General features: G+C 43.5%; 1 protein-coding gene across 3 annotated transcripts in view; it reads left to right on the forward strand.

The window, feature by feature from the left end:
• Positions 1 to 22116, forward strand: part of KCTD6 (potassium channel tetramerization domain containing 6) — a 41399-nt gene extending 19283 nt beyond the window's left edge. For 2 of the 3 annotated variants that reach the window (XM_078661502.1, XM_078661501.1), the window contains exons 2-3: positions 13703 to 13800; positions 20753 to 22116. In XM_078661502.1, the coding sequence (XP_078517628.1) occupies positions 13774 to 13800; positions 20753 to 21439 (714 nt within the window). In that variant the 5' untranslated portion in view covers positions 13703 to 13773 and the 3' untranslated portion in view covers positions 21440 to 22116. The remainder of the gene's footprint in view (positions 1 to 13702; positions 13801 to 20752) is intronic. The other variant, XM_078661503.1, reaches the window with a different exon arrangement.
• The last annotated feature ends 2736 nt before the right edge of the window (positions 22117 to 24852 follow it).

A 24852-nucleotide genomic window follows, 5' to 3' on the forward strand; every position in this document is an offset into this window, starting at 1 on the left:
TCCAATTACCTTGTAATTATGTTCGCATTCACTGGAACCAATGAAAACATTGTTATAATAACTAGTCTTTTCCCTTTTAAGACACAGCTTCCCCTTCTTTTCGAAATCCAGGAGCATAGCAGCATTTCCTCCACCATTTGAGGTGCTCCCTATACTTTCTGCCCATTTAGGAACCTTGTGGTTCTTGTCTTTGGCCTTCTTTTGGAAACTCTCTTTTCTCTTCTCTACCATGTCCAGGAATTATTTTTCCTTTTCATGTAAAGAACAGGTCAAGTTATTTTTATGTGCATCATCTATATTAATTTTTCCTACAGTTAGAAAATAATCACTCATGAATTTAGCTACATCTCTAGTCGTATGTACAGGATTCAGGTTTCTTCGAACAGGAAGTTCAGAAAATGTTACGTCAGAGTTTGAATAGTAATACTGTAAAGGTCCTCTTTTGTAAAATAAGCTAGTTAGTACACTACAGGAAATTCCATAGGTTAAGGGCAAGTGATGGTAAGTCACGCCTTCAGCTACAGAAGTAGGCAGCTTCATGCAGACATAAGTCGTCTATTTCCACAGTTTCTACATAATGCAATAACAGGTTTGCGAAAACGTTTAAATGAGTCTTGTTCTTAATCTTATTAAAGTGTAATACTTCCTCATCTGGTGCTTCTAAATCTAACTGTCTCCGTTTCAGGCTAAGTGGTTTGTCCAAAGTGTCTACTCTTCGTGGTGTAATTCTAGTGTGTGATTCTACAGTGTCGTCAGGTAAATTATTATTTGGGTACAAACTTGGGTTCTTACTTATCATAGAAGGAAGGGTTACTGTTAGTCCTATCCAAAGGATCAGTACTATTGCTACACTACATAAACATACTTGGCAGCATGTTTTACAACAACTTCGTCTCGGTCTTTCATTCACATTTGAATCAGACATTTTCTCTCAAAAGAAGCTTTCCAACCCCTCTTTGTAACTTTGCACAAGTTGCTTACACTGGGCAACTTGTTACATGTTATGTTATGCTATGTTACATTTTATTTTTATAGCGCACAGCGACTCAAAAAGAGTATCCTGGCGCTTTCACAGCGAGACCTACAATAGGTAACACAACACGACAACAGAGTAGAACGAAGATGTGATAAACAGAAAAAGAAACCTATAAAGTAAAAAGCCAGGTTTTAAGACCTTTCCTGAAAGCCAGTAAACTCGTGGCACCACGAAGTGTCAGTGGCAGAGCATTCCACAGCTGGGGGGCACGCAGACCAAAGGAGCGACCCCCAATGCGGGCTTTTTGAATGCGCGGTACAACTGCCAGAAACTGTGACTCTGATCTAAGTGCCCGTGCCGGTTGATAAAAGGACACTCTCCTTTGGAGGTACTTCGCACCTCCAGAGTGTAGGGCCTTATAGGTCAGAGTCAGCGTCTTAAAGATAATGCGCTTACGAATAGGCAGCCAGTGCAAGGCCTGCAAGAGGCATGACGCCCTAGCTCGCCTATTAAGACCATAAATGGCTCTCGCCGCCGCATTTTGTGTCACCTGAAGGCGCTGTAGCAGATACTCCGGCAGGCCCAGGTATAGGACGTTGGCATAGTCCAACCTGGACCCGATCAGAGCCTGCACAGTCAGTTTCCGGTGATCTTCCGATAACAGGGGTAGAAACTTTCTTAATACCTTCAGGAGACCAAAGCAGGTGCCCGTCACTCCCAGAATCTGGGCTCTCATTGACAGACCCTTGTCCATCTTGACACCCAGATTCTTGGCAACTGCAGATGGAGCAGAAGGGGGAGACATGTCTATAGGCCACCAGTCATGCCAGTCAGGCTCAGACGTACACCCAAAGAAGAGCACCTCAGATTTCTCGGGGTTGCACTTGAGGCCACCCAGATTAAACCATCTGAAAACAGCCCCAAGGCACTCCCGGATGCTCTCCCCATTAAAATCTCCTCCCCTCTCACAGGAGAAGAGGAGCTGAGTGTCGTCAGCGTAGGACACGATCCGGGCCCCGCAAGACTCCGCCAGAGCCGCCAAAGGGGTCATGAAGATGTTAAAGAGGGTCGGGCTCAAAATAGAGCCCTGAGGGACCCCAACACCCAGTGGCGGCATCACAGCAGAATCCGGCGTGGTCCAGACCGTTTGTCGGCGGTCGGCTAGAAATGAAGAAAACCAGCTGAGCACCGCCCCCCTGAGGCCTATCTCGAAAAGTCTCGAGAGCAGGCGTTCATGGGGGACGGTGTCAAATGCCGACAGGTCCAACATGACCAGCATGGCCCTGCCTCCGGAGTCCAAAACTCCTTTGATGTCTTCAGACACCTCCAGAAGTGCGGTCTCTGTACTGAGACTAGGGCGGAAGCCTGACTGGGACGGATGCAAGAGCTCATGCCCTTCCAAAAAATTGGAGAGCACCATTTGAATGTGCTTCTCCAAGATTTTCATCAAGGCAGGCAGGAGTGAAATTGGTCGATAATTGACCAATGCCTCCGGATCAAGACCAGGCTTTTTCAATAAGGGGATCACCATAGCCTGCTTCCAGGCTAATGGGACCAGGCCCTGGCTCAATGAAAGGTTGAGCAGCGGGTTGACCAGAGGATTTAGGACTTCCGCCATTCTCGCAAGAAACTTTGCCGGACAAGGGTCCAGGGGCGAGCCAGATTTAAGAGCGCCCAAGAGTCCTAACGACTCAGCGGCCGACAGGGGAGGAAAAGCTGCCAACAGTGGGCCAGATGAGGCGGCAAGGTGGAGGTCCTCCCTTATCCAGGTTGCACCCGCAGGCGCCACCAGGTGAAGGGAATCCTGGATAAGCTTAATCTTGTCCGTAAAGAACTTGGCAAGGTCCGCCGCCCAAGACTTAGGGGGCATATCGTGGACGACATTCGAGCAAGGGGCTGTAAATTCCCTCACTATGGAAAAGATTTCCTTGCAGGAGTTAGCGGCAGCCTCAATTCTCCCAGCAAGGTACACCCTTTTTTTCCAGCACGAACTTCAGGTTGGTTCTTCTTCTTCGGCAGACTGGTCAACAGTCAATTCTTCATCACTTTCGTCACTTATCTCAAGATCCTCAAATTTCTCCAACGCCAGGTAAGTCCATTCAGGACCCTGATACTTTTCGTTCAGTCTTTTTATTCGGTCACTTCTTCGCTTGGAGTTCTCACCAGTTCGTTCTGTTTTACTGGAACCTTGCTTTCTTTGCTCAATCTTTTCTTCTACTGTTTTTAGTCTTAGTCTCAGTCTTTTGATGTACCTTGGTTCGCTATTCTTTTTCTTGAATCTTTTAACTGGCACTGTGGTTTGGCTTTCTTCTAATGCTCTTTTATTTTCGTTTTGTTGTGGCACTTCTGTTTCTGTTTCCTCCCTTTCTATCTGACTAGTCCCAGGTCTTATTTCAGTTTCTTCTGCCTGGTTGCTAAGCCGGCCTTGTTCAGGTGTAGACTGGATTTGACTTTTAGATGTTTCAACTTCTGTGTCCTGAACACATTCGTCTAATCCTATCTGATCCTGTTCAAGCACTTCGAACCTTTGATTTTCTTCCGCTTGAACTTTCGCCCTAATTTCTATCTGTCCCTTTTCAATCTCAGGAGTTCTTGGAGGTGTGTCGATCACCTGTTCTGTCCCTATATGATCTTTCTCCTCATCAGATTTGACATGGATTTCGATAATCTGATTGTCTCCTCCTATTCCTGTCTCTTCCTCACTATCCCACTCTCTGTCTGAGTATGTTTGGCTTCTGGATCTTATGGGATCAAATGTCAGGTCGATTACAGGTATCCATCCATCTTGACTGGTGCTCGGTTGTTCGTCATCAGCTACCTCAGGACCAACGTCTGGAGACCCCTCAGCTGGACAACCTTCAGCGTCAGTTTCTTCGTCTTCGGTTACCTTTTTCGTATGGCTGGCATGGATCCCCTTTGGCACACTGGCACACTTCACCGCTGTTGTGGTCACCAGAATCACTTGTCTTGGTTTTCCCCACTTCGGTGCAAGGCAACTTGAACGGGTGTGTTTCTTTAGGACCACCCAATCACCTGGATTCAGATTATGGACTGGAGTTGCTGGGCTGGCGACTGCGTCTTCCCCAATCTGGTGAGAGAGAGAACGCACTTGGTCACCCAGTTGCTTGCAGTACTCTAGTACCAAATCATCAGAAATGCTTATCAGTTTGTGTCCTGGTACCCATGCTTGTCGCATTACTCTTCCCATCAGGATCTCATGGGGACTCAGGCCTGTTTCTCGGTCTGGAATGCTTCTGATTCCCATCAGGACAAGAGGTAAAGCCTCTATCCAGTTCATGCCAGTAGATTCACACATCTTTCCTAGTCTGGACTTGATAGTGCCATTTAGTTGTTCCACCACTCCAGAAGCCTATGGACGATATGCACAGTGCAGTTTTTGAGTAATTTTGAATGCTTCACAGATCTGACCAATTATTTCATTCTGAAAATGCCCACCTCTGTCTGATTTAATTGTGACTGGAACCCCGTACCTAGGTATTAGTTCTCGTAATAACAACTTAGCTACAGTGATGGCATCATTCTTCTTGGCTGGGTAAGCCTCTACCCATTTTGAAAACAGGCAAACAATGACAAGGACGTACCTCATTCCTTTACAAAGGGGTAACTGGATAAAGTCAATTTGTAACCTTATAAAAGGACCTTCTGCTTTCCCAATTTTCCCCAGGGAAACTACTGTTTTCTTCCCAGCATTGTATTGCTGACATGTCAAGCACCTCTGGCAGAGTCTTTCTGCTATCTTCCTGAATTTCGAATTGAACCATGTCTGCTTGAAGACACGAACCATGGCATCCCTACCAATGTGTGCATCTCCATGTATTAACGGGGCCATAGGAGCAAGCAAGCTGTCAGGCAACACAGGCATACCATCAGAGCAAACCATGACACCATCCTCGTTCCTCTGTTGACAACCAAACTTTCTGCATCTTCTCCTTTCCTTTGGTCCTGCTGCATTCTGTAAATCTCTCAGTTCCTCCCATGTTGGCACATTCTCAAACACCATAAGTTGGCAGCTGTTTCCATTTCCCCCCAATTTGATGTTGACTGACATTTGATGTCTTGCACAATGTTGGGCCAGTTGGTCAGCATATCGATTACCTGCTGTCACATTGTCATCGCCAGATTTGTGAGCAGCACACTTGACCACTGCCAATTCTTTTGGTAACTGGATTGCTTCCAGTAATTCCTGTACCACTTTTCCATTTCGGATAGGAGTACCTGAAGAAGTCAGCAACTCCCTTTGCAGCCATAATTGGCCGAAGTCATGCACAACCCCGTAACCATACTGACTGTCAGTATATATGGTTACTCTTTTATTTTTCCCAACTTTACAGGCTCTTGCCAGTGCAACCAATTCGGCTACTTGTGCAGACTTTACTCCAAATAGATAGGATGCTTCTACAGCATGGGATACTGTGACTACAGCATAGGCAGCACTTAAGCCTCCATTCTCATGTCTCAGACATGAGCCATCTACAAACAGCTCGTAATCTTCTACAGGCAGGGGCATTTCCTTGATATCTGGACGTGGTTTGGTACTAAACTCAGTCAGGTCAATGCAGTCATGCTCGACCTCTCCATTTGCTTCTGCAATCAGTGAATCTGGTAATAGGGTAGCTGGATTCAATATGTTACACCGAGTAATGATTACATTTGCCGCACCCACAAGAATCCTCTCATATTTAGTCAGCCGACTAGGTGTGAGATACTGGGTTTTAGTTCTGGTCAGTAAGATTACAACTGCATGTGGAACATACACAGTTACAGGATGTCCCATAATGATGGATTCGCTCTGTTCAAGACTCATGCAAGTTGCAGCTACCGCTTTCAGACATCCAGGCAATCCAGCAGCCACTGGATCCAAAGTAGCAGAGAAGTATGCTACTGGACGTCTAGTCAAACCATGCTCTTGGGTTAGGACTGACAGTGCACAATTGTCTCGTGTATCACAAAATAGTGCAAATTCTTTCGAATAATCAGGCATTCCTAATGTGGGGGCTGTACATAGACATTCTCGTAATTTAGTAAATGCTTTCATGCTTTCTTCATCCCATTCTACTGGGTCCTTTGCTCCTTTCCTTGTCATCTCTATCAAAGGCTTTGCTAGGACTGCAAATCCCACAATCCATTGTCTGCAGTATCCTACAACTCCAAGAAACATTCTGATTTTTTTCTGAGTATTGGGTAATTGCATGTTTCGAATTATTCTAATTCTTTCTGAAGTAACTTTCCTGATACCCTTCTCTATCTGGTGCCCCAGATATTTTACTGAAGTGGTACAGAACTGTAGTTTTGTCAGGTGATACTTTGTGTCCTCCTTCCCCTAAGTGGTTCAGTAAGGCAATGGTGTCAATGACACAGTCTTTCTGACTTTTAGACGCCACCAAGAGGTTTTCAGAATCTGATTAAAGATTGAGGGGCTTTCTGTATACCCCTGAGGAACGCGATTCCAAACGAACACGTGACTGTCGAAATCAAATGAGAATAGAAATTTGCTGTCTGGATGCAATGGGATCGAAAAGAATGCGTGACATAAATCAATTACGGTGAACCACTCAGCATTCCATGGAATTTGATACAAAATCACTGCTGGGTTCGGAACAATAGGACAGCAAGGAACAACAATTTTATTTACCTTGCGCAGGTCCTGCACTACTCTGTACTTCCCACTAGGTTTCTTGATTCCGATTATGGGCGAGTTACAAGGACTACTCAACACTTCTTGTATGATGTTTGCTTCTAGCAATCTTTTTATTTCAATGGCAATTCCTGCCTTCACTTCTGCACTCATTTTGTATTGTTTAGTATTTGGGTAAACTGCATCTCCCTTTATGGCTATTTTAATTGGGTCTACGTTTGCCATTAATCCTACATCTTTTCCAGTAAAGTCCCATACTTCTGGCTTCACTGTCTTTTGAAGTTCTTCAGGTAAGTCTTGTATTGTTAGTCTTTTAATTTCTGAGTCAGGCCTTATTAGCATTAATTTGTATATTCCATCTTCGCCTGGGGTTTGTATTTCGACGCCCTTTGGTGTGCAAAAGATGGTACAGTTCATTTTACACAACAAATCACGTAACAATAGATTTACAGGACTGGAATCACAGACAACAAATCTATGCATTTCCTTGAAATTCGCAAATGTAATCTCCATGGGCTCAGTAACTGGGGTACTAATCACTTGATTAGATACACCCACTACTTGGATCGCTTCTCCCGAGAGGGGTAGGTTTGGAACGTCTACTGTTCTTACAGTAGAACGGGTAGCCCCAGTGTCCAACAGAAAGGTGACATCATTTCCTTCAACCTTTCCTTCAATGTATGGCCCTGACTAGTCTACCGGCAAGGAGGCGCCAAGTACGCACTCCTTGTACCCCCCCCTCAGGCACCGTCAGTAAGGTTCATCACAGAGGAAAGTATCATTCAACAAAAATTGTGAAGTTGCTGCATTTCTAACCTCCTTTCCTCCCCATACCTCGATGTCTTCACCCTGCTGTGCTTTTCCCTTAAAATTCGGTCTAGGTGCACGGGGCAACTGACTGTTTTACCTGTTGCTGGGTCTTTCTTGGCTTTTCATTCTGCGTCTGTGGATTTAAATCATTAATTTGGGAGTTATCATTTTGTGCGTATGGACACTCGTCTCTCCAGTGCCCTATCTGTCCGCACCCGTGACAGGGGAACTTCTTTTTGGCCTCCTCTCGGCTCATTTTTACTTTGGGCTTCCCTCCACCCCCAGAACCTTGATTTTGGGTATTGTTATTCATTTTACTCAACTGCTTTTCCTGCAGTTCAGCTAGTTTTACTTGTGCCCACATGACCTTTTCCTTTAAAGCCTTTCGTTTGTCAGCCATCTCATCTTCGCAGTATTTTGCATACCTTAAAACTTCATCAATTTTCTGAGATTGCCAACAGATTTTGTTGTCTTTGATCCATTGGCAAATTTCAGGTCTTAAACATCCTTACAAACCTGTAAATGAAGTGAGTCATGTCCTTCATCTCAACGTTGTCTATGCCGCTGTAAGTTTTGAACACCTGTAACAGTTGTTCATAATAGGAATGCACAGTTTCATCTCTATCCTGGGTAGTTCTATCTATTCGGGTCCAATCAGTTTCCTTTGCAGGCACTTTTCCCTTCAGATGCAACATTACCTGGTTGTATTTTGCCATTACATTATCAGAAGGAGCCCCTGTGAGAGGGTCCCTCGGGTATTCCTTATTAGGCCAATCAACAGCAATTTTACATTCTGTCCACAAATCTACAGGAACTACGATATCGAAAAACCCATCCAGATCTTTCCACAGGCATTTTTGTACTTTCACAAACCTTTCTACCTGCCTATACCAATCCACAGGTTTCTCTCGTAATTTTGGGAAATCATTGGTAAAGGACACAATATCCTGTCGGGACCATGGAACATGTACATATTTTCCACCTGGCACTTCTCGCATAGGATATAATTTTTCTGCTTTGTCTGCCTCCTTTAGGACATATTCTGAAGCCATCTCTTTTGATCTAATTTCCTCCTTTTTCTTTGCCCACCTGGCTCTCCATTTTTCTAATTCTCCCCATTTCTGCAATAGGTTTAACAATTCCCTGATCTGTACCTTTTTCCCGGACACATTCATGTTTTCTAAGTCTTTATCCGAGAATTCTGCTCTATAGGGTTTTTGCAATGATTTAGATTTCCCAATATCAATTCCCATACTAGCCGCGGTGTCCATTAATTTCTCATGAAACACCCGGGTATTACGGGTGATACTCTTACATATAAACAGCAGTTCTTCTTCCGAAAAGGTATTTAGTCTGTCTAACCCCACATTTCCAGCCATTAGTTCTTCCAATTGTAGTCTTAATTTGAAAATATCTAAGGGTTTTGTCTGGGGATTTTGTTTCTCCAATTCTCGACTCCATCTCTCAATTTCATCAGGAGTCACTACGGTAGCACTTCTAGTACCGGAAGCTGACTCTATATGTACTTCTCCTGTACTGAAAGGAGTGTTCTTCTTTCTGGAACCCCTCTCTGGTTCTCTTATCGGTAAATCCATTAGGGAAATTACAGACTCACATTCACTTTCTTGGTCATCTACAATTAAGGGCTCTTTTCTCGGCTGTACTACAGCTGGAGTAATAATTGGAGTCTTTGCACACCCCTGTTTGTCCCCGTACAATGGAACCACTGGTCCAATAGTTACTGGAATTGTCAAGGCTTCAGGACTTGTGTTTAACTGGGAAATTTTCTGAATTAATTCTGTTCTCTGATTGGCTATAGTCTCTCGCTCTCTTTCCTGCAGTATTCTTTCCAGGCTTATCTCAGGTACTATTTGCGGAGTCAGAGTTGGGGCGGTTGGATGCGTCATACTTGGTCCCTCACCATAATTAGGTTTCATGAATGGATTTCCTGTGCTTAAAGGTCTCGGCATCTCCTGATAAGGAGGTATTTGACAGTCGTCTCTTACATTTACTGGTCTAGATCCCTCCTGGTAAGGAGGTCTCAAGCAAGCATCCCCTACACTTGAGGATCTGGGTCCTTCATTATAAGGAGGTGGATTCTTCATGAACAAATCCTCCAAATAATCGTCATCCGAATCTCCACTGGTTACCCAATGTTTGGTTTTTTCTGTCTTTTTCCCTCCCACCGGGTCTCCTAGGGCCATCATAGGGTACAATCCTTCTACTATCATATTCTGCCTCCACTCTTTCATTCTTTTCTCCCTAGTTTTGGGTATCACTTTAGGATACCATTTGGTTAACCCTTTATCCATTCGGAGTTTGTCCCTCTCAAAAGCCTCTATCTCCCATTCCTCTAGGGCTTCGTACTGTGTCAATATGGGTCTGGGATGTAAATCGTTCATTCTGGTTCTCAAATTGAACAGAATCCTCCCATTAAACGTACCTTCTAACAGAAATGCCAAAATTCTGTCATTTTTAGTGTATTCCACCCAATTCTCCAACCATACACACGAGTGGTACCCGTTATCAAACATCATGAATGAAGCGGGAGTGTTAGGTGGTGGAATGACAACACCTTCTCTAGTTTTGATCGGCTTATCCTTTTTGAAATAATTCTTCACCTTGTTTACTAAGGTCATCTTCCTCTTGTTTCCGTACATAATGTCGTATCTACGACCTTTCCACTTTTCTTTTCCAAACCCCAAATATTTTGGATCAGGTCTAGTCTCCGGGTTAGTTATATGCCACATATACTTTCCCGCAAGCAACTTTGTTTACAAGTCACTTCCAATCCAATTGCGTCTGTTATTTATTTTTTTTCTTCCTCAGCAACCAATCAACGCAGTGGTTGCAAAAATTCTCTGACCAATGGGTGTGCGGCCTTTTCGCGAGACAAGTTCTCACGCTTCGGCGCTCACCCTTCCTTTACAATACCAGCTCCGCTACACACCCGCTGTCTCTACCAATCCCAGCGCGGCACAGAGTGACGTCAGAGCAGCTCCGCAACTGACTCCCTCCTTCACAAGGTAACGGAAACTTTCTTTCCCTCTTAAAGTGCAAGTGCTTTAGTTAATTTACAACATAACACATTCGCCACTGTACTCGAGTGTCTAGAAAGGAAAGATTTGTTTCACTGCAAGTAAACTTCTTCTGTCTACTTTTCATACACTACGGATAGATCTGTTCTGCCTACCCTTCACTCAAGCATTAGAGAACCTGCTACTTCTTTGACTCATCCACTCTGTCGGGGATATATACTAAGTCTAAAGTTTCACTAGCGAACCCTTTTGCTATCACCCAAGCTCCGATGAACCTACTACTCCTTTCTCGTGTGACCCTTACTAGGTTATATCACAACTGAAGTTTCATTAGCGAACTCGTTGCTATCATTTTTTCAACTATTCATACAGAAACCCTAATTAGCGCTTCCAGTTCTGCCTAACCATGCACTAATTTTCCTCGAGCCACTGACCTCAGAGCGAAGTGGATTCTCCTCACCACTCGCTATTCAACTCCCCGGGGAATCCAGACAAATATATAACAATTTACTAACGAGTGATATTAGTACATTTATCAATATAACAGCAAGAAAAACAATTTAAAACATTTCATAATTTTTCAAAGCAATAAACATTTGATCGATCGATGCTTCTAGCAGCAATAAAATGTTCACAGTTAGCAGCAAATAACCTATCTTAACTAGTCCTATCTAACATTAACTAGTCCCTAACCATAGCTCTGCTACCAGAAAAATACTGATAGAGCGCGCAGGTCACCCGACCAACAATTTTACCACATACGTATCGGGCCCATATATTTCAATTTACCATATTTATTAACCTTACACTCTACTACCAGTATCCCTTGTTCCTTCCTATTTATTCCTACTGTACCCGACTTACCAATCCACCGTTACGGGTACCTATGATCACAATGGATCAGGGAGCTAGCTGTAAATGAAAGGCAGACACCAAAATACAACAATACTATTTACTCTATTTGCACTCATATAATAACCAGAGACACGAGAAGTTTTAAAACCTTTATCTAAATTTCATCAGATTCCGTAAGCATTAGATTTACAATAAGTAAGCAATCAATAACCAAAATTACAAAGAGCACGTACCCATAAAGGAAGTAAAGGAAACCAACCATTTATAAGTATAAAGGAAGGTAAAAACAGGGAACATGCTAATATAGGTTTCAGAGTTTAGACTCAGTATGTTGTCTAAAGGACGGGAAAAATAAGGAACATACTAGAATTTCACAGTGAAATATTTCCCCATGAAGAGGAACTATAGGTAAAGTAAGAATAGACCATACTAATAAAACAGTGCAATTGCTTGAATCGAGTAAAGGATGGGTAACGAAAAGGAACATCTATATATTGTTTGAGTAGTACTTAGAATAGTGCTTATAGGATGGGGAAAAATTGGAACATGCTAGTATAACAACTACAATGTAGGACTTTAACATTTGTCAGCAACGGGAGGGTAAGAAAAAGGAACAATATGCAAGTACGATTCTATTTAAAGCAAGAAATGGAGAATGCAAACGGACAGGTTCCCTTAGAATTATATTTACCTAGAACGGTGTGAAGACCAACCCTGGCGACGGGTCAGTTAAGGACAGGAGGAACCCCAAGGAAGGGCAGTCGCCAGTAGGCCAGCAGGTGCAGAAGGGACACCCCAGGGCAGGACAGGAAAACCAGATTAGGATCAGGACAGGACCACCAAGGTAAGACCAGCACCCGCAGTTCGGAAGCAACGCCTGCGCTCCACCCTCTCTGCAGCTATCAGTCAGAACCCCGATTGGGTTATCGAATTCCCCAGCAAAGTGCTCCGCCAGCACTTAAGGTTTCCAAAACCCCGCTTGGGTCTCTGGAAATTACGGACAGAGTGCTCCGCAGCAGTCTGTATCAGTCACCTATTGAGTGCGTTGGGTCAGTGACAGGTCAGCTATTCGGACAATTTCTCTAGCTAAACCTAGGCTAGTTATACTGTTTTCGGGTCAGTGTACCCCCCCCCCCCCAAATGTTGCAAGTGTCAGAATCCCCAATTTCGATTGGTCCTCAAGTAGGATAGGTTAACACACCAACCAGGACAAACTTCTACAATACCACATTTGCATACTCAGGGACCGCCTATTGAATTTGGGGTTCCCATGACCTAAGTTTCTATATTACAATAGACCATCTATGAATTATGATACATTGAGAACAGTTCAGCTTCTTCTGCTAGGCGAAGATACATCTTCCCAGGCACATCTTGGCTGAGACTTCGGATTGGCACCGTTTCAATGTCACTGGCAGAAGGCGGTCATGCGCAGAAAGGCTGTTCAATATGGAATCACGAGTGTTCCTCGGGCCCCAAATAATATGATACATGAAAAGTAAGCGAAAACAATTTAGAAATACAGAAAAAAATGAATACACTGTATACCATGAATAGCTACTCTATACCCCTTACTTTATAATAACTATAGCATTAGGGTAAGTGCGGAACAAACAACTTCGCGAAAGCAGCTTTGCAAGCACGGAGCATATGAGAAACAAAGCGGCCATTTTAGCTGTATTGCGCATGAGCAAACATTTCCCCCAAGAACTGCGAGTACGTCACGTGAGTGTGACCAACGCATGCGCAGACTAAACTCCCGCGAAGCAGCGGCCATTTTAACCCCTTAAGTGCTGCCGTCGGCCAACGGTCGTCACGGGCACTACCTCCCCAGTGCTGCGCACGACCGTTGGACGTCCAGTTCAGCACCGGATAATGGACAGCGCAGCACTGGGGAGGTTTGTTTACTAGCTTTAAAGGGGTTAATGACAAGCGTTATTATGTTTTAGTAAACACATAAGCAAGCATCGCTAGGACACCCAAATGTCAGAATATCGGGGAAAATTAGTAAGACATACATATTGGATTAATCTATTATTGTTATTCGAGGTTCATGAGTACAAGCAAGTCACGCTACGTGCGAAATCTTGCTCCATCAATAGCACTTTTACTAAAATATTCAGCACTAAAAAAGTTTTATAATTCAAATAGATCGATGAGACAAATATCCAGCACAAGTTTGAGGAATAGGTAGAACTAACTGCAAGCTGTGGTTCTTATTCATATATGAACCTGCTGTATGGTTGGAAAATCAAAGTAAAGTGATAAATAGCATTAGAGTGCATTTCTTATTTTTCACATTTGCTAAAGGTCTTCCTGCCATGCTTTTGCTGTTGGTTTATAATCGGTTACTATTGTCTTTTGCAGGTGGAGCAGTGTCTCTGCATGCATCACCCGTTAAGTCTTTTTCTACTCACATAAATTCGGCATTGGAGCAGATGGATAATGGAGACTGGGGATATACGGTAATTGATGACTATGCAAAAATAAAAAAATCTAGCAACCTCTTATAGCTGGTTTGTCCAACACAGAAGTTTTGGTGGCATGTGACAGTACTTATGAACTGTTTGTTGTGATCTACTTGCTTGTTTCAGTGCTAGATGTTTAAGGATTCTACATTCTGGAATCAAAAAGGAATCTTCTTTCTGGGAATGTTTGCCCTTTTAATATGTAGAACATTCTGGTGTGTTGCTTCTTGGCACTAGAATATCATCTTGTAAGGCAACAACTCATTTTATACCCTCCAAGACTTTGAAAGTTACTCTGAAATAGCAAAGCAGCTGGCAACAATTCAAACAGAATTCTTCGAAATTGGAGGGTCCCAACTGGTGACAAAAAAGCAGTAGTGTTTCAATTCTGGTTCTAGTTCCACTTGGCGATATGCTTCTGCAAGATCAAATCTCATCCCCCCCACACAAAAATACCCCCCACCTTCCCAAAATGTTACTAAGTTATCATCTATGTGTGGTAAAGTGTTGAATGTACCCATATTTTCTTGTTCAAACTTCTAAGAGCATTGCAAATTCTCAACGTGGCATTTTTTAGTTGAGCCTACAAGAAATCACAAGCTGTTTGATTATGAAAAACATATTGAGGACTTATCAAGAACATACAGGGGATTGTTGTACGCCGATTGCTTACAATTGGTTGGCTATTCTATCACTCTTATGTGCATGGCCTCTAGCTTGATGGATTTCATTGTTTCAGCCTATCCTTCAGGTGTATGTCCCTCCATTTGAGCATAGACTATTTACCAGTTCTTTGATTGTCTGACTTTTATGCTTCCTCTGCTCGCTATCGGGTAACTACTTTTTATTATTTAAGCATTGCATGAGAGTGTTTGTGGCTTCCAGCTGTTTCCTTTGTTTGCTTTTCTCCTCCAGCTTACCTTGTTGTCTCTCGCCCATGTGCTTCTCCCCCACTCATATTGCTCTCTCTCGCCGTAGAGCTCCTCCTTCACCGAGCTCCATGTTTCTCTGCTGCCCGTGTTCTCTTCCTCATGTTGCTTCTCCCCGCCCACCAAGTTGCTTCAGCGCTTTACCTGCTCATCCATTTAATTATTATTATTATTATTATTATTATTATTATTATACTTTTTTTTATTTATTAAGAGATCCATCTTGGGTCAGTAAATAACAAAAAAAAAATCCTAGTTCTTTTGTAGGCATCTTGTGCAATGCGTATTGAATGTGTGTGTGTGCACCTACAAAAAGCTGCTGCGGCTGCGTAATTGCAGCTTTTTTTGTGCCATGCTGCACTGCTGTAAAGCATGGCAAAATGTATTGGCAAAGACAATAGGCCTTGTAGGCAAGACCTGCTGACTTGGCCATTGCTTGTTTTGTGTGCTATCACCAGTGGAGACCAACACAAAAAAGATTTGTTTGGTTCAATCACTCCTAAATCATATGTTTTTTTAACCTGTCTGCTAAATCTTCCCTAATGCTCAAAGGCATGTTTCTAATTTTGTGTTTCACTAGTTTGGTTCCTTCTTTGATAGGACTTTTACAATTAAGATTATGAATAGTATCTAATTGGTGAATGAACACTCCTTTGAAATCTTTGAGTTCACTATAACTTCCTACCTCCTCTTCTCCCACCAGCAGTACTTGTTCCTTTCCCCAGGTTTCATCATGACTGTGAACAGACTTTGGTGACACCTGTAGGGAGCTGGCTTTTTGTTTAGTAGACCAAAACGAGGTGCCCTGTGTAAAGAGTCCTGGCAAACCCCAGTTGGTTTACAGATGCACAAATGATAACCCAAATGCTGTCTTTTGTGGTAGTGTGGGCAAGCAATTTGGCTTATCAGAGGGTAGTACTAAGCATTTGTTGTACTCCCATAAGCAATAAATGAGGCACACACTTAAGAATAAATCTGAGACAATTTAGAAATATGAGTCGTTGATACCAAGAACTTAATTATCAAGTAAGTACTTTTTTAAAATATGGATTTTTACAGGTAAGTAAATAGTTCACTTAAATTCGTCTTTAAGCAGAAATGCTTCCCTATGGAAGAAAAGGCATATGTTGCATAGTTATTTGCAATCGGTTTCTGGGGGTCTCCTTAAAGACTTAGGGTTGTAGGGGGCCAAAGTACCACCAGCAGTTACTCATTACCTGCACTGTGGCGTCCGGGTGCAGAAGTGCTGGTCAGTTTGGTAGCTGTGAGTGCCATGCCGGTTGGAAGAAGGGGGGCCATCTGGAAACCGGCTGCGGAGGGGGTCTTGAGGACAAGTCTGGGAGCTCCTAAGGGGGGCTTGGGTCACAAGGGTCCTGAGAACTAGAAAGCACAGTCTGTTCCTGTGCTGGGGCACTCGGGTGCAGAGTGAAAAGGTTGATTAGTCTCTGTGTGTCCTCTGGCCTTGCGGCTGTTGGTTTTCACCAGTTGAGGGTGCAAAATCAGGACATCTGGTCCACTCCGGAAGTGGGTCTCTGCGGTGTTGATAACCCTAAACGGCTGCTCGGTCTTGGGATCCTTGGTGTCCAGGTCGACTCTTGCGTTCTTTACTTGCTGCAAATAGTCTGGTACCCCGAGTGTTGGACCTGTGCGGCTCCAGTTGGTCCTGGTGTCCTCTCACTTGGTTGGGGGGCGGGGAGGGACAGATCTGACCTTCAGGAGCACCGGTACCTCTTTCTGAGAGGCTGCTGCATCAGGCTGACTGGTAAGTGGCAACTCAGTGAGCCGGTCTTTGCTCTTCAGTGCCTGCGGACAGCAGGGGAGTAGGTCCTCTACTCTAAGGGAGATTGCGGGCAATTTGAGAAGGGCTGGTAGTCTCCCCGAGTTCTCCCTGATTGGAAGCTGGTCAGCTGCAGGATGAGTCGCTGTCATGCTTGTCGAGACTTGGTGCGGGCAGGCAAAAGTCGACAGCAGTCTTCAGTTCTCGCTTTTCTCGCGGATATTCTTTGTCCTCATCTTCTTGATCCTTCACATCTAAGTTTCTTGATGTTAGGGGTGCCACCTAAATACTCAATTTAGGGGTGTTACAGGGAATGACAGGTAGTAACCAATGAGCTACTTACCTTTAAGGGTGTCTACACTCTCTATATGACGACTTTCTGTGGGAAGCGGGCATTAACCTGACTCAGCATAATTCTGCCAAAACTAAGGTGGTGTAAATCTAAAAGTCGTGTTCATATCAGGTAGCCCACCTTAGGGGTGGAACTAGTCTGAGAGGGGAATACTCCTCCTGAGTAGCTAATTTTCCCGCCTGTCCTGGTCCTAACTGGGCCTGGGGCAGGACGTGGCATTTCCTCTGTCTGGGTAAGCCTTGGGTTGCATATCAAAGGCAGTAGAGGCCTTTGAAGCTTCCTGCCTTGATATGCTGATCACCTAGCCATCCTGCTTGGAAGAGGGGATAACACCTCAGAGTAGTCATTGTTCCTGCTCTCAGATAGTGGGGCTTTCACCTGCAGGGGATCAGAAACTTGTCTGTGGTGGCCGGCGCCTCTAAATCAGCCAGCACACTAGTAGCTAGTAGGTTTTCAGGGGGCACCTCTAAGGTGTCATCTAGGTTCTTGTATTATTAAATCCATCACTTGAATCAGTGCGGGCTTATTAACCCCTTCCATGCTGCCGTAGGCCATTGGCTGACGGCTGCACAACCTCGCTGGTGCTGCCGTCGGCCAATGGCCGACGCGGCCCCAGCCGTTTTGCGGAAGTGCCGCACATCCGCAAAACGGGCGGCACAGCCGAGGGGTTAATACGAGATGTTTGATACCAAACATCATTAGTTTTAGTGAAGCCATCTTGTAGCTGGGGAACTCGTAAACACCAGTGTCCAGTACATGTTCCCAAATTGGCTTCCCTGTTCACTTGTAATAGTCAAGAATTGACTTAGACATCACATGAGCATATCTTCTCGTGCAGCTAGGTCCTCAAATGTAGTTAAGTGCACCCTGCCTTAGGGCTGTAAGGCCTGCTGTAGAGGTCAACTTACCTAAACTGCACACAGCGTCTGCAGGCTCGGCACACAGGTTGGACTATGGCAATGGGCTTTATCTGGGAGCCCCTACCTCGGTGATCAACAAACTTCAGATTGCCCGGAATTGCGCATCCAGACTGTTGACGGGAACACCCAAATTCCTATCCGTAAAACCAGCCCTCCGCCTCCTACACTGGCTTCCAGTGAAAGAGCAAATTATCTTTAAATCTCTCTATATCGTCCACGGATCCTTGCAGGGGATTGGTCCTCCCCTTCTCTCGGCTGTAATTCACCCATATAAAGCAAGGAGAGATCTTCACTCGGATGAACTTCACCTAATCGACACCCCTAGACTCAAACGAGCCAGAAATGGAGGCAGACTCTTCTCCCTGAATGCCGGCAGGCTTTGGAACGCTCTGCCCCTCCACCTCCGGAAAGAGACTAGTCCTATTGCCTTCCGGAAACAACTCAAAACCTTCCTGTTCCCATAACTTATGCTGTTCCATCTGATCACTAGTCATGCCTAGCGCTGGGAGGCCTTCTGTTAGCCATGTACTTTATAAACGTTCTTTTTATTTCATTTAATTTGTCCATCTGTGCCGAATTTCCATATGTTGAAAGTCTTGCAGCAGTTGTCTACACCTGACAGCGTCGGGCCTTGTAATAGTGAAACACACTTCACGAATCAAGTTAACAATGCATTAGTGAAAATATTGAGCTACTGTGCAACTAGTTATACCCCTTCACCGAAACATATACAGAATGAAGATGATGTAGTTTGCATCAGAATTTTCACAATGCCTTGGCGCATTGGGAGAAGAGCAATACGTGTACTGATAAGAGACAGTAAGTTTCTAACATGGTGCAGTGAGTATGGCATTAAGACAATGCATGCTTGGGAAGGATGAGCAAATGACTGACGTTGACAAAATACTTTTCTCTACATATAAGCGGAGACAATTTTCCCATGCCTGCACCTTGCAAATCTAAAAAAAATCCTCATTGCAATGTGTACATAAGATTTATGTCAGATATTTTTACCCATATAATACCTGTCACAGTTTGTCCTCGTATTTCAAGTTATAAGGGAACATCTGCCAAAGCAATGAGGATTTATCACTAACAGCGCCTTGTCTAGCAGTCCCAGGTGCACAACCTTTGAAATGGCAAGGATTGAAAGAACCCTTCACAGTGTATATTGATATTTACTTACTTCTGATGAAAACCTTTTTGTTGATACTCATTCATGGTCTAGAAGGGAGGAGTACATTAAAGACACTCCCTGTTGTTGACATCAAGATGCATTCTAGCAAGCAAGGGATAGTCTAAAAAAGTAATCAGTGAACATGCAGATATTATGATTATATTGGAATAAAAGTGCAATCCTTGAAGGAATGTTGTGTTACAGGTCTAAAAAATTTTGCAACATGCACAGTAGCCAGAAGAACCAGCAAATGATTTTGAGGCTGCACTGAAAACTTGAGGAGCAGCATGTCATTGTCAGGAGTTGAAAGATTAAATAGTATAAGACCAAATTGCATTAAAAAAACAGTAAAACGATTTAAGAAAAGTTACTATTCTTTGAAGATTTTGGACTAGAGACTTCTTTAAGTATAGCACGAGGCATCGAGCTTTATAAAACATGTGAGGGAAATGTTAATCTCTGATTAATTGATTTGATATAAGCTTTATTTCGACAGCTGTCATAAAAGCTAATCTCTGATGAAGTGTTTGTTTATAAAGAGGTCTAAAATATAAGCGAAGATGTGAAGGGGTTTCTGTTAAGGCTAACGATGGTATTAAGGCTTAGTTTCGACCAGGTCTGGGGAACAATAGCTAGCACATGACCTAAAATTGTTTAATATATAGTTTACAAATAGCATTTCATTTCAAATTAAGACTTCGTTTGCTGCCTTGCACGTTTCTTTCCATACCTAATGTGTTGCAATAGCATCTACATTTGTCTCTGAATTTATCACTCAGTCCTAATTTAATGGGGCCTTTTAGCAATCATAGGTCTCTTGAGTGCAAACGAAAGTATTCTTTAATAAATGTGGGAAGCGTTTATTCTGTGATTTAGAAATGAAAGAGAATTTTGGGAAATATTTTTTGCAGTGATTATTCTGTTCATTTTCATGGTGCGGACTCATTGTTTTGTGCTCCTTTAGGCCTTATCAGAGAGTGACTGCCATGCCCTATTGGGTTAGAGTTGTCCAGAGAAAGTTCCTCTTCATGGATCTGGATTGCATTTCCCATTGGCTGTGAAAATTGAAGGGATGCACCCATTAATCGGTTGTAAAGAGATCCCCTCATATATGCACATATGCTGATCCTAGGTGACTTGAGAGGAAAATATGTAGCCTTCTAGAAGGCAAGCTTAGGGGATAAGTTCCAAAGGCTTTTTCATATGGAAGGACAGAGGAGAAGTTTATGTATGGGTTCATTTCCAGCAGCCTTAGTCTAAAAATAGGGACTGAGGTCTTCCGGGACAAAGCTAGCTCCTACGTGGGGCATCACTTTTATGGCTCCTGTCTACTGCCTGGACGTGCAGTCTGTCTTACAAGATTTTACTTGGTTTCCCAAGGGGCTAATCTGCAAAACTTCCCCAAAATTGAAATTTATATCGTTTTGTCCCTTTCCTTATCAGCAGAAAGTTGTTGACCAGTGACAATGCATGTTTTGATGCTTTACGTGATTTTGAGGAAGTGAAAACCTAAATATGCTGGCTAGAAGAAGTGATGTTCATTTTGAGCTGAACATCATATAAATGGTAGCATTTAATGCAGCCCTCCAGAAAAAAGGGTGCATTTGCACTGCTAAACAAATGACTAATCCGTTCCCTGGTTTCTTGGATGTTAAAGGTCTTGCTGTCAGAAAAATCCTTGTACATTTTGTTAAGTATATGTTATGTCTTCTACCTTATTTCCCTTGTAAACTTAAATGTGTCTCTTCTAGCTACGATCTTACATTTGCCTCTCTAATATTTTGTTTGTTTCAGATGGGCGATCCGGTCACCCTCAATGTTGGCGGACATTTGTATACAACTTCTCTCTCAACTTTGAAGCGATACCCAGATTCAATGTTGGGAGCGATGTTCAGAGGAGACTTTCCCACAGCTAGAGACTCTCAAGGTAACTACTTTATCGATCGTGACGGACCACTCTTTCGGTATGTTCTCAACTTTCTAAGGACTTCAGAGCTGACATTACCTGTTGATTTTAAGGAATTCGATTTGCTTAGAAAAGAAGCAGATTTCTACCAAGTTGAGCCACTGATACAGTATCTTAATGACCCAAAGCCTTTGTATCCTTTGGACACATTTGAAGAAGTTGTGGAGCTGTCAAGCACTCGGAAACTTTCAAAATACTCTAACCCAGTAGCAGTAATTATAACTCAGCTCACTATAACAACTAAGGTGCATTCATTATTGGAGGGCATTGCAAACCATTTTACCAAGTGGAATAAGCACATGATGGACACTAGAGACTGTCAAGTTTCCTTTACGTTTGGGCCATGCGATTACCACCAAGAAGTGGCACTTCGAGTGCATTTGATGGAATACATCACAAAGCAAGGATTTGCTATCAGAAACACACGGGTGCACCACATGAGTGAGAGGGCCAATGAAAACACAGTGGAACACAACTGGACTTTCTGTAGACTGGCCCGAAAGACAGATGACTGATGGTTATGTTGATATTTTCACCATTACTTCTAGAGGGTTCGTAATCCGAATGCGTTTCCAACACGTTCGACGGACGGCATGGTCTTCTGCTTTCAATAATGCGGACTGTTTTTTAATTCTATTTATTAATCACTAATAAGTTTGAATCGTGAAACAATGTCCTCTTTACAGTTACCAACAAGTATGCATGTGCCTGTTCAAACTGTCCAGAGACATTTCTCTACAACATAATAATGATAATGTTGCCTCACATCTACCAAATAACTCTGTATTGTGAAGTGTCAAGTTGATTAAATGACCCTTTGCATTTTTAATGGCAAAACGCTGCATATGCAGCGGGAGAAAAGCAAAAGCTAGCACAATGTATAGTAACCACTTTTCTCATTTAAGATTTAGCATTGTTATGCGGGTAACCTACAGCGTCCATTTTGGTTGCTGGTTCCTTGAAGCCTAACAACTGTTCTTCCGGGAGGCTTTTCTCTGTGTTGTCAGGTGTCCATTTCTCTGCATCTACATAAACCAACCACCTATATCTGAACCCATGGAAACGTTAACTAGATTTATATCCCATTCTCAACAAAACATTCCAGTGATGACACTATTTTGTATGTCTTATATGATATCAGTAATTGTGCTGCTTGCCAGAAAGATGCAAATAAAAATCTAGCCTACTGCAATGTTGTGAATCATTCCTAAATCCATTCGTGTTTGTAACAGAAATGATGGCATTTTTGGCACACTGCCAAAATATTAGCAGTCGCGTTAGTATGGTTTTACTGCTAGCCATATACATTGTTGTCAGTTACCTGAAAGTTTGGCGGATCTATTTAATTATAAATCAGGCTGTGGATTTAGGCTCTTGATTTGAAAGCAGAGAGGTTATAGGTTCTGCTCACCTTCATAGGTTACGGCGATTAGCTGCAAGAAGGATATGTGATGCAGTATGGGCTTGACAGAAAGTTCTTTGAGTGTAGCTTGTGCAGCATGCCCAGACTGCTTGTTTTCGGTTTGTATGATACTTGTGTGCTGCACCTTGGTGCTTAGAACTTCAGTGCGGAAGAATGTGGAATCGGCACTTGTCCACAGTATGTGACCAGCATTGATAAAGCCTATAGGTCTCCCCTATGCTGGAGCTATTGTCTATGCCGATGAATTTTAGCCATGTTGTACACCAGCGTGGCTGCTCTTCAGCGTAGCTAACAGTTAGTGGCAGTCTCAATCAAACACTGATAACCATGCTTTTTTCTCTTGTTTAGGGACATATGCATATTGCTAATGGTAACATAAATTATAGAACAAGATGCGGGAAAATGATGTTGGTATATTGTAAATATTGTGAAAATGTTTAAACCTGGGATAAGCTTCATCCACCAAATATGTGGATATCGTTTCATAAAAGGCAGATGAGTAGTCTCTACTACTGAAATGTCTGTGAGTTCCATTTTCTAACAAAATCCCTAATGTTATACAGCTGTGGTATTTCCATGAAGCAGGTTGCTATGCTAGCTTTTTAAATGAAAATGTTTAGTTCATTACCAGGAGGACAAAAACATCTGAGCTCCTACACTTGATGCTGATTTGAAGCTTGCCAAATTGCACACTCTCTCCTATTTTTTTTCTTTTCAAATCTGTTTTTGACAGTTTGAACTTAAACCAGAGCATGGAAACTTATAACAAGCGGTGCACTAGTTTACGTCTTGCAGTAAAGGATGCGCAAGCATGGTAGAAACATTAACAGTTCTTATCTCACGTCTAATATAATTGCTTCTGAGATCATAACTGTACCATGCTGGAGAAGCAGTAGCTGTGGCAGTAGGTAAACAAGAAGGAAAACGAAGAAGGAATTGAGGGAGAAGAGAGGTGGCCGGGAGGATGGGCTTATTGTGAATGGGGTCCGTGAGGCTTCTAGGTATTCTCCCATGGTGTTTCAGTACCCTGGGCCAGTGGCAGGTCTTCAAATAGTTGGAGTGTATGGAGCCCGGGGGCAGGGGGTCGTTTGGGGGTGAAGCAAGCATGCTCTAGTTTCGAAAATTGGTCAACGAATGGCTGCCAAATACATGTGAATTTGGGTTCTGTATGTGTTACCTAGCACGAGAGAAGTTCCAGCACCATAACTTTGCCAGAGGCGGGTAAACCATAGGGTGATGGAAGGTACAGAGGGCTTCTTTCTTTGGAGGGCTAGTAATTGTTTAGCGGCGCAAAGCATATGTGAGATGAGATGCCAATCGGAGTGAGTCATGGCGATGAGCCTCAGGGGCCGTATTCCCAATATAACCACAGCAAAAGTGTTCGGTATGAGGGAGCCAATAGCGTCTCTAATGTGGCTTAGGACTTCCTTCCAGTAAAGTATCAGCGAAAGGGCAGGATCACCAGATATAAATGAAGTCCCCAGCCGTCGACTGGCAGCCCCAACAAGAAAGCACGGAACATCTGTTGCAGGCACTGTGGAGTGTAGTACCATCTTGTCATGAGTTTATAAGCGGTTTCCCGCTGGGGTATGCTTCTGTATATTTTAGGGATGTTGTGCCATAGCTGTTCCCATTGTTTCGGGGGATCTCCTCTGTAGTGTCTGCATGCCATTGTGCTTGGTATGAGGGGAGTCTGGTTGGGGTAGAGTTTTGGAGTACCTGGTAGGAGCGAGAGATCAGGCCCCGCAAGCCATCATAGGAGCGTACAAGTGATTTGAAAGGGGTAAGTGGCCAAGTTGCCACTTGGGTGTTCAGGGGTGTCAACAACCAATGTCGGATTTGGTAATATTGCAGTCTGGCCTCGTCAGTTAGGTGAACACTGCGTTTGCACTCGTTGAAAGTTTCGAATGTTTCTCCTTCAAAGAGATCTTGAATAGTACGGCATTCGCCTTCTCTCCACGCAGCAAAGGAATGTGGCTGTAGGGCAGGGGGAACGTCAAGGTTGCTTGCCAACGGTTTGTTTGGAGAAGGAAAGGGGGTAATTCCCCCTTTTACTGCGCCTTTGTCCCAAATGTCTAGCACATTTTTAGTGGAGATGGCTATATAAGCACTACGTGGTCGGGCAGGCAGCGGAAGCCAGGCCAATTCCCAAAGTGGTCTGCAGGCCACCGCCCAGTCCATGTAGAACCAGTGTTTTTCGCTTTCGCGGACCACCCATTCTGAGAGGAATCGGCGGTGCGATGCCCAATAGTACTCCAGAAGATTGGGGCATACCGGGCCCCACCCTACCTCTAGGCAGCATAAGCAGTTTATTGGGGAATTTTGGACGTTTCCCACCCCAGACGAAAGCGGTGCTGTCGCGCTGCAGATGGAATATGTCTGCCTGTGGTATAGGGGTTGGCAGCATTTGGAATATGTATAATATTTTTGGTAGAATGGACATTTTATCTGCGTTAAGTCATCCAAGCCATGTGATTGAGAGCGATTTCCAAGTTCTTTGATCTT

Source organism: Lissotriton helveticus, chromosome 9 (genome assembly GCF_964261635.1).
Source record: "Lissotriton helveticus chromosome 9, aLisHel1.1, whole genome shotgun sequence".
Lineage (NCBI taxonomy): Eukaryota > Metazoa > Chordata > Amphibia > Caudata > Salamandridae > Lissotriton > Lissotriton helveticus.